Genomic DNA, 10,257 nt, shown 5'->3' with positions numbered 1-10,257 from the left:
TGGGTGGAATGAGAAGGTCGACCCAGTACCCTGTACCCAGTACTCCATCCCAGATTACACTCTTTTTAATGATTCCAAGCTCTATAAAAGGGGGAGACATATCTTCTGTCCAGGTCCCATCCCTGTGGTCCTGTACCTATTTTATGTAAACAGCATGCTAACTGATATTTACTTTTTCCTATTATTTTATCAGTGACCAAATACAGGACAAAGAACTGAAGCTTAAAGCTTCCATAAAGCAGATTGTGATGTGCAGCCTTGACAAGGAAAATCTAATCGACCCGCTGGTGTTACCTCTTGCAAACTGTGCAAGGAAGAAAGAATGTGAGCGATGTCATTGATTATACTCATGTGATATATTTAGCAAAGAAAAATAAAAATAAATGAATCTTCAGCTTTCAGTGCAGTGTGAAATATTACAATGTAGCTCCAGGGGAATGTGAAATCAGTCAGTTAACTGGATGAGGTTACCATGTAGGAAATATTGGTGCTGTATAGAAAGTCAGCCCGACCGATAATCCGATTTTGCTTGATGAATCAGGGGCAATGAATTTGTATCCCTCTCTGGTCTATTCCAGGCACCATGGAATGAGGGAAGCCAGAAATAGGGGGCAGCAAACATTTGGCTTGCAGTCTGATAATACCAGGCCTTGGGGCATCTCTGAACAGTGGGGAGTCATAGCAGATATAGGGACATGGCCCCAATACTACAACCTGTCCTCCAGTCTTTGGGAGTCTGAGGGGTATATTGAAAGATTCTTTTAATCTGAGGGCATCAAGACAGTCATTCCCTTACCCTGGAATATAACTGGGGTTTGTAGTACCCCTTACCTATTCCCATACCTGTGACAAAAAGGAACTAAATTAAGAGCCTGCTGATAGTAGAAAACTAAAGCCATCCGCTGATGGTAAGAGCTTGGGGGTTGCAACCTGGTGAAATCTTTCTGCAAAGTAGTCCGGTGGCCAATATGGTTGCTGACCTATGATCCTTTGTGAGGGTAAATTCTTAGCAGTTGTGTTGTGAGTTTTTTTTACTTTTATTGAAATGCATATATACAGTACCAAAGTTACCCTCATATAGACAAGAAGAGAGAAGGGAACATGAATAGTAAGTAGAATTATGATGGTTTATTGACAAATAAAGAGTGTAATCACAGCTGTCACATGAATATCTTGTGGCTGGCATGCAAATATAGCATAAAATGTTATGACAAAATTAATATAGATTTACCTGATATATAAATAGAACTGTGGGATGGATTAGGTTATTAGAACGTGAAACCTGAACACTGCAGGATGGATTCTATGCCGAAGAAATTCTACCACATCCATGATTTCGATTCTAGAAGAAACCTTGAACATTACTTCTCGGATAAGGAGGACATGGTGTTTGGAGAGGATTCCTTGAAATTTTCGATGATGAATCTTCAATATGTGTTCAGCAGGGGTATGTATGAATCAGTAAACATAACAACTATCATTAGCTTTTTGTAAAACACGTTAGCGGTAAATCTGAGTATTTCTGAATGTCTCTTAAAGTGCTGCCAGAGGAAAGAGTCATTTTGATTTTCATAATGCTATTTAATATATAAGAAACAATAGTGAGTAGGGGACACCAATGGGTGTATTGCTACCCTCCTGCACCCAATGAGGTGCCTGCTGAGACTGAATCTTTTCATAATGAACAAAGAATGGATGAGCTTACTGTGAAAAGTTGTGGATAATAGATGTAAATTAAAGTGATTAATACGTAGCTGGGTAAAGCACTGAGCAATATAAATAATTTGCAATTTTTCATCTTTTGTGACATCACAGTGATGCTGATTACCAGCTCCAATTCACAGAATAGGAAGGGTACAAAGAAAGCTGGAAAGCTGTTGTCCCCAACAAGTGATATCCTCATGGCCCTTGCAGGTTTCCTGATTGTGACCTCTGTGGACCATGCTTGTCAGATGTTGAGGGTTCAATATTATATTGAGGTCAGGACACTGTGATGGTCACAACAGCACCTTTACTATTTGTGCTGTAGCCAAAATAATCATTTTGCCCATCCCATGTGACTAAGATATACACAACACTTTATTTTATGACACAGGATTCATTCGTGGAGATCTTTTAATTGACCTCAGCTATAGCTCCTTCATTCACCATCTATATTCAGCTTCCAAAGTCTTCAAAGATATAATTCTTATGAAGTTTACTGAAAAATGTGCCATGGAACTGCGCAGATGGCTCTGCGATCGTACCGGAGCTTTTAACTGGACTCACACAACAACTGCTATTGAAGAGTTGGAAGGAAAAAGGTAAAGTGTCTACTGATTGATGTGTGTAACAGTAAGAACATGGGTGAGACATTTTTATGGGATAACTTTTGCAGTAAAAAAATAGCTTTCTGTACTGATGTAAAATGTAAAAGTGTCTTTTGTGTAACTCATGTGGCTGAGGTTGGCTTGCTTGGCCCTGGGTCAGAGGGTGAATGATTGGAAGAGAACAAACCATAGGTCATGCCTGGAAAGTCAGCCAGCTAGGTGGATAAACCAAGGCAATTAGAACATTTGTTGTCAGATAAGGACATGTCAGGGGTATTTCCAGCAAGCAAATGGGAAATTATAAGTTAAAATTGGGTCTGGCAACAAAAAAATCAGAAACTATAAGAGAACAAAATGTACATCAAGCAATTATCAAACACTGCACTATCATGTGCAAGGCAGCCATGGTTCAAGCAGTGGAGGATTTAAAATTTATTCTGAATACATGTGACAAGTGCAATGTAAAATAGAACATTGCAGATCACTACATGTCAACCAAAATGTCCTTCAAAAAGAGTCCTAAAAAAGCACAGAACATTTTGTGAGAGGAGTGTCACCTTGTAAGAGGATCTCTCTATTCATGTAGCTGTGTGTTGGCAGACATGGCCACAGATGACAAAGCAAATGACAAGCCCAGTCTATAATTAATTTCCCTAATTGTGAAATAAGAAAATCTACCTTTTGGGAATACAGGTTAAGAATTAGAACATGGTTTGCATTTTTTTCTACTGCTATCTAGGGATGTTACCCTCATTTTTATCATGCTAACAATGTCATTAGAGGGGAGAGAAGCAAATTTTGCAAAAGAAACATCGATATCAATACAAATCTTAGAGGGGTTCCAATGTTCCTCTACCCTCTTCATGAAACATATTTGTCTGTGTTGCTGTTGAAAAGTTCCCTTCATTTCCTATCTGGTAATACATCAGCAGAAAAGGAAGTGAGGGGAAATCTCTGTAATGGGGCCTTGATAGAAGCAAAAACATTCTGATCTTACTTTTTATTAAAAAACTAAAAAAAAAACGTATTGACTTTGCTAGAAAACTGCATTGGACATACACTGTATATATATATATATATATATATATATATATATATATATTTTTTTTTTTTTTTTTTTTTTTTTTCATTTCAGTGACCAAGTCCAGAACATAGAACTGAATGTAAAAGCGGCCATCAGGCAGATTGTGATGTGTAACCTTGAAAAGGAGAATCTAACCGGCCAGCTGGTGTTACCTCTTGCAGACTGTGTCATTAGTGCATGGTTATTGGAATTCATCAGCAAGGGTCAAGATGATTACATGAGGAACCTGGAAAAAATCTCAAAACTGCTAAAAGTTGGGCGCCATCTGATCATTATCGGGGTACTGAACACAACTTTCTTCACAGTTGGATCAGAACGGTTCCATGTGTTCAAATATGACGAGAGTTTTGTAAAATCTGCTCTCCATAAGGTGGGATTCATTATTGATTACTGCGCTGTGCAGAGGAGAAAGAATATGAGTGATCTTGTTGATACCACTCATATTATATTTATCTCAGCTCATAAAAAAAAGTAAATTATTACCAACAGTGTCCATTTCAGCATGAAAATGTTACAATGCAGATGGAGGAAAATGTAACAAAATCAAATGGTCAGCAGTTATCATACAGAAAACACAGAAAATACCTGAACCTCCTAAATGAGGTACTTTCATGGCTTGCATAAAGAAAAAATCATGGAATGATGTATAAATAAATAAATACACAGATAGTTTTTCTTTATTTTTTTTTATTTTACAGTGCAAGTAGGTTTGGTTAGGTGGTAGACCTGTTCAGACAAATATTTGTAGGTTGGGGCCAAATTCAAGCCTGAACACCCTCAAAAAGAATGAGGAAGAAATTCGATTTGTTTGTTGTGGTCTCACAAAAGTCACTACAATGGACAAATTCTCCAAAATTATATAGGAAGACCACCAAATATTTCAAGAACATTGAGCCTTGTTTATTAAACCTCCATAATGCTGGAATAGATGGGAGAACATGGAAACATGGAATTGATTCTGTTCAGGATGAAAAGCATTTGCTCACAAATTACTTTTATGGAAGCACTTACAGGTTTGTTTAATCACCCAGATTCACCCATGATAGATTATCTTCTCCAGACGTGGAGAGCTTTTTACATTTAGGCCCAATATGTTGATAGGAAACACACAAGGGAAAATGTGTACTATGGTGGGAAGGGGGCATCCTCTCCACTGTAGATCCCAATGGGTCAGTTGACATTGGCCCTTAGCACACACAAATGAAGATTTGAAGATGCGTGTAAATTAGGATTCAATTACCATCCCACAAGTATTCTCTGGTCAGTGATATCTCTCGGCAGACCTTAAAACATCTTCTCATAACCATGGGCACTTAAATGTTTTAATACTCTAAAATTTAATGATAAAACCAGATGTAAATTTCAATTACATACAGAATTTTCCAAACATTTACATATGTGCCAAAATCTGAGACTCCCACAAGGGCAGACACGCTCAGTTTTCATGTATATCATTGCAGGAATTACAGAATGTGAGGGATTGTTTTCATCCTTTCCCGTCTCTCCCACTTTTCCCTTCGGAAAACAAATTTGTTATAGCTCACCTGGCTGGTTGTTGCACCCTCCTTACTACTTGCAAATCCCTATACCCAATACTTAACACTGCAAGATGGATTGCATGCCAAAGAAATTCTACCACATCCATGAATTTGATGCTAGAAGGCACCTTGAACATTACTTCTCGGACAAGGAGGGAATGATCTTCGCAGAAGATACTTTGAAATTTCCTATGATGAATCTTCACTATGTGTTCAGCAGGGGTCTGTATGAATCAGTATATTGAGAAACTATAATTTCTTTGTGTAAAAAACATAAGCTGTAAATTTAAGTATTTTAGAACGTCTCTTGAAGTTCTGACAGAAAACACAAAGTCATTTTGATATTTATCCTGGCACTTCTGATAAAAGAAACAATAGTGAGTAGGGGACAGAAATGGGGGTGTTGTTATCCCATGGCAATGAACGAGGCCCCTGCTAAGACAGAATTTTTTAACATTATTGTTATTATTGAATAGGATTTATATAGCACCAACATATAACATAGCGCTGTACATTAAACAGGGGTTGCAAATGACAGACAACTACAGTAACCTAGGAGGAGAGGACCCTGACCCAAACAGCTTACAATCTAGTAGGTGGGGGAATTAACATGCAATAGGATGGGAGTTATGTATTGGTGGGAAGTAGTGATGGTTTCAAAATACAGAAGAAGATGGGTAGGCAAGTTTGAAAAATGGGTTTTGAGTGCTCTTTTAAATGAGCAGAAAGTAGGAACAAGCCAAATTGGATGAGGAAGGCCATTCCAGAGAGTTGGGGCAGCTCTAGAAAAAGTTTTGGAGCCATGAGTGTTATTATGAGTGAGGAAGTCAGTTGTAGGTCATTGGAGGAGCGGAGAGAGCGGCTACGGGAGGCAACTGTGGAGGGATTTGAAAGAGAAGCACAGGAGCTTGAATTTGATTCTACTGTGAAATGGAAACCAATGAAGAGATCTGCAAAGAGAGGCAGCGGAAGAGGAGCGGTGGGAAGGATGGATAAGTCTGGCAAGAAGCTTGAAAGGAGCGGCCAGACAGATAGGAAGTAATCCAAGAGAGAGCAGTGTCACAGATACCAATGGAGTGCATGATTTGTATTGGAAGGGGGTGATCAACAGTGTCAAAAGCTGAGGAAAGATCTAGGATAAGGAGGAGGGAGGGGGAGGGGTAAATACCTGTAGAAGGGAGAGGTTGAATAGTTCGGTTAGGGTGGGGGCCAGCGTGGAGGGATGGGCATGGAGTAGATCAGAGGGAATTGGGTCAAGCGGACAGGTAGTAGATGGAGGTGATGAGAGAAGAGAGACTTCATTCATAGTGACAGGGCTGAGGGAGGCCAGTGATGATTTACTGGTGGAAGGGGTGGATATGGTTGGAGTGGCCTGATGAAACATTGTGTCAGATTTTTTCATACTGAACAAAACAATGGATGAGCTTACTATGAATAGTTGTTAATAACTAAAAATACTTCTTTTTGCCATTTTCCCCTTGTTACATCTCAGTGTTGTTTATGCTGATTATCAGCTCCAATCCACAGAATGGCAATGGAAAGTTGTAAAGCTGTGCATTAAGGACTACCACTTTATATTTTCTCCATCTATATATATATGGGCCCCATCTTGTCTTAAGCTGTCCTTGACTCCAGGGATGTCCTCATGGTCTTTGCACGTTTTCTGATAGTGACCTCTGAGGATACTATGATGGTCACTACATAACCTTCATTTTCTGCTGTAGCCACTGAAGGGTTAACTTGGCCACGTGTTTGGCTCATTGTTATGTTGGAAGATCTAAGAGTGTGGCATGTGCAGCTTTCAGACTGATGAATGCAAGTTATCCTTCAATATTTACTGGTAATCGGCTGCATTTCTCTTTCCATTGAAATTCACTAAGCTCCCTGTACTGCTGGAGCTCATACACCCCCAAGAAATCAGAGATTCTCCTGCTTGGTTTACAATTGGATTGGTGTGCTTTTTGTAATAGTGCTACCTCCTCTCTAAATGAAGCATTATGGTTGGGAGCATAAAGTTCAGTCTTAGTTTCATCACTGCTAAGAACTTTGTCCAAATGCTGTTTAGCAAATTGTAAGTGGGCTGTTTTGTTGCAATGGGACAGTAAAAAGCATTTCTCATGCAGTATCTTGAAACAGCAACACCATTCTTCTTTGTAGAAAATCCTGTGTTACAAATGGATTGGCATGTGGGTTTTTCCTTGCTTCTCAACTAATGCACAGGCATTGCAGATCTGGACATTCTCCCTCATTACTCCTAATTGGAACCTGTGTGTGTTAGCTTGTGTGTAAATTTTAGGATATGAAAATGTTTGATCAGGTCACTAAAATGCTTCCACTTCAAAAAGTTACAGATTAATTTTAATTTTAGTGTTTGGATTTACATATGAACATTTTCCCCACCCCATGGTATTAAGATGTACATGACATGAAGGATATCTATATGGCCTTTGCAGGTTTTCTGATTGTGACCTCTGTGGACCATGCTTGTCAGATGTTGATGGTTTATTATTATAATGAGATCAGGATACTTTGATGGTCACAACAGCACCTTTAGGTTTTCAGCTGTAGCCAAAATAAACATTTTGCCCACCCTGTGTGACTAAGATATACACAACAATTTATTTTATAACACAGGATTCATTCACGGAGAACTTGTATATGACCTCAGCCTTGGCTCCTTCATTCACCATCTATATTCAGCTTCCAATGTCTTTAAAGATATAATAATTATGAAGTTCAATAAAACATGTGCCATGGAAGTGCGCAGATGGCTCGGTGATCGTACCGGAGCTTTTAACTGGATTCACACAAAGACTGCTATTGAAGAGCTGGAAGGAAAAAGGTAACATGTCTGCTGATGAATGTTTGTGACAGTATGAACAGGACAAGTGAGTCAAAATTATAGGGCCACTTTTACAGTAAAATATTTTTCTGCAATTATTTGAAATGTAAAAGAGCCTTTTATTTAACTCATGTGGCTCAATTGCCAAAGAAATACATCCAGCAAACTTCAACTTTCACTCTATTCTATCAGTTCTATCAGTTGACTGAGTGTTCCTAGGTGTCATTGTCATGGCTTATCAGTTTGGGTAATGCTATCACTCAAGATTCCCTGTGCTATTACAGTATAGAAGATCTACTATTCACCATTTGGCTACTTTTTTTTTGCTGGTGTGCAACTCTAAGTACTCATTCCCTTGGGAGGGTGTGGATACCTGATTCCCCCCTCTTTAAAGGGCCGCTTTTCCCCCATGCCCACTATGGGGTGGGTTCAAATGAAGACTGTGAGGCCCTTGGGCTAAAAGCCAATGCTTCCCCCAAGCTCCAATTTTCCAATCTGGCCTAATATTCTTCACAAATAGGCAAGCCTCTGCTCAGCCTGGTTCAGCCAGTTGAGTTGTCCATTGTGCACTCATAATTAGGCAAGGCATAATGCCTGTAGAGGGACAGACACCCAGAAAACCCCCAGGTAGAGAGGGTCAGGGGAAAGGACAAGGATCTGAGATGATGTCAGGGGTGACGAAAAGTCCTAGTATAAGACATAGGTAAGGGGTAAAGATCCAAAGGAAGGATGGGCCAAGTGTACAGGAAAGTTTGTGGTTAGGAGAGAACAAGCCAGAGGACAAACACTGGAGGTCAGTCAGCTATGTGAATTATCCAATGTAATTAGAAGGTTCATTGTCAGAGGAGAACATACCAGAGGTATGTCCAGGAAGCAAATGTAGAGGTTGAGAGGTGGTTCCCAAAATAAAAGTATCTCTTTTCCTGATATGGTTGTTCTTTGAACTATTGTACCATAGCTCCAGCTGCATGCAAACCTTATTGCCTGTGGTGCAGTTTGCCTCTCCCTGCCACACAGCAGCAGTTTGTGTGTGCCATGGAACAGAAAGTCACACTGTTTTAACAGTCCAAAAGGGCTGTAGGTAATTTATTTTTTTAAACATTTTATTTTTTTTATTTTGTATTTTCACAACAAATACAGACTGAACAAACAGCAATCACAGTAATACAATCAATGAGATGTTGATCTGGTACATCTTTACCAAGCATCAGTAAAACATAATAACAAAACAAAAGACGAAAACCAAGAGAATAGTACCTTTATATTTCAGCAAATAAAATTATGCATATCAAAAACACTGCCAATTACCAGAATAAGACATTCCTCTCCCACTCCTTCTCACCAACAAATCCTGGCATACCTTCCTCACCCCCTGCCAAAACCCAGTTAACCCATTTCCTAATGCGTCCCCCTCCTGGTAAACCTTTCTTAGGGATACTGGAGGTATCTAATACTTTATCCGATGTGTAGTTAAAGTCTCCCCCCAATATCAGGAGGCCCTCTCTAAAGTCTTCTAGTTTGGAGAGCAGAGTAGAGATAAAAGCTGCCTGTGATGTGTTTGGGGCGTAAGCTGTGGTCAGAGTGAGATGCTGATTGTTAACAATACATTTTAAGAAAAGAAACTGACCTTCCTAATCATATTGGGGGGCCTTTAGTGTCCAGGACAGTGAGGAAATAATAAGCACGCTTACTCCCTTTGATCGGGAGTCAGGAGTGCAGCAGTAGTAGCCTTTAGGATATCTAAGGTCTTGAAGGTTGGGAGGGTTGTCTTTTTTGAAATGTGTGTCTTGTATAAAAGCTATCAGAACTCGAGTTCTATGAAGGACAGATAAAAGGTTTGTGCACTTTTCTGGAACATTTAGGCCTTTCACAATAAGAGTGATCATCTTTACAGGTTCCATTCAAGTAGTCAGCAGCGCTTGACTTAAAAGAATAAGCCAGATAAACAACAAAGAACATAAGTAGGATTCTATTCACTAGTACAAGTAGTGAGGACAATATTCCTCAGTTGTAGAGACCAAGGGGTTGGATCTCCCAAAAATTCCCAGAAGGAGTCCGCCCACCCGGTCTGTACCTCTGTCCAAAAAGAATGGGGGCAGAAGGCCCTAGTATCCCTCACTCAGGCAAGCGAGGACCCTAACTTGGAGACTGCGAGGGTACCAACATAGAGGTGGGACCCCCGACACTGCCACAGTATTAAAAATATGACATGAGTAAAACACATACCTAAGCCGCATTTACATCGAAAACTGAGATAATTAGAAAACTTTTACCTCCATTAAACAGAAATGCCAGAAAAAAGAGGAAGTTGATGTGCACATGAATTACTAAACCACAGCACTATATCAGAATATGAACTGTAGATCTACAATGCCCTCGAGGGGCAGCATGACCTGGGTGATCAAATGCACAGATAAAGGTACAAAATAAAACCAAAAAGCATGCCTTGAATTCACTGGCCTAGGAAAAAAAAAAGGGACAGGT

At 39.6% G+C, this 10,257-nt stretch overlaps 2 protein-coding genes across 2 annotated transcripts in view; both read left to right on the top strand.

The window, feature by feature from the left end:
• The first annotated feature begins 1,296 nt into the window (after window positions 1–1,296).
• Window positions 1,297–4,043, top strand: LOC140341044 (indolethylamine N-methyltransferase-like). The gene is made up of 3 exons (XM_072426556.1): window positions 1,297–1,447; window positions 2,096–2,303; window positions 3,445–4,043. Exons 1-3 carry the CDS (start codon window positions 1,297–1,299, stop codon window positions 3,866–3,868), a joined length of 783 nt encoding a protein of 260 aa, XP_072282657.1. The 3' UTR covers window positions 3,869–4,043.
• A 1,046-nt stretch (window positions 4,044–5,089) lies between these two features.
• Window positions 5,090–10,257, top strand: part of LOC140341045 (nicotinamide N-methyltransferase-like) — a 7,066-nt gene continuing 1,898 nt past the window's right edge. Inside the window, exons 1-2 of the mRNA XM_072426558.1 lie at window positions 5,090–5,153; window positions 7,566–7,773. Of these exons, the coding sequence (XP_072282659.1) occupies window positions 5,090–5,153; window positions 7,566–7,773 (272 nt within the window). The remainder of the gene's footprint in view (window positions 5,154–7,565; window positions 7,774–10,257) is intronic.

The sequence above is a fragment of the Pyxicephalus adspersus genome, chromosome 11, assembly GCF_032062135.1.
Source record: "Pyxicephalus adspersus chromosome 11, UCB_Pads_2.0, whole genome shotgun sequence".
Classification (NCBI taxonomy): domain Eukaryota; kingdom Metazoa; phylum Chordata; class Amphibia; order Anura; family Pyxicephalidae; genus Pyxicephalus; species Pyxicephalus adspersus.
Note: the sequence above shows the minus strand (reverse complement) of the source record. Positions and strands in the feature narration are given on the sequence as shown.

Bases quoted from the DNA above. Each gene is read 5' to 3' on its own strand.
- LOC140341044 (XM_072426556.1), top strand. From the start codon at position 1,297: ATGGATTCTATGCCGAAGAAATTCTACCACATCCATGATTTCGATTCT. The intron at 1,448-2,095 runs GTATGTATGAAT...TTTATGACACAG, and splicing joins TCAATATGTGTTCAGCAGGG to GATTCATTCGTGGAGATCTT. The intron at 2,304-3,444 runs GTAAAGTGTCTA...TTTTCATTTCAG, and splicing joins GAAGAGTTGGAAGGAAAAAG to TGACCAAGTCCAGAACATAG.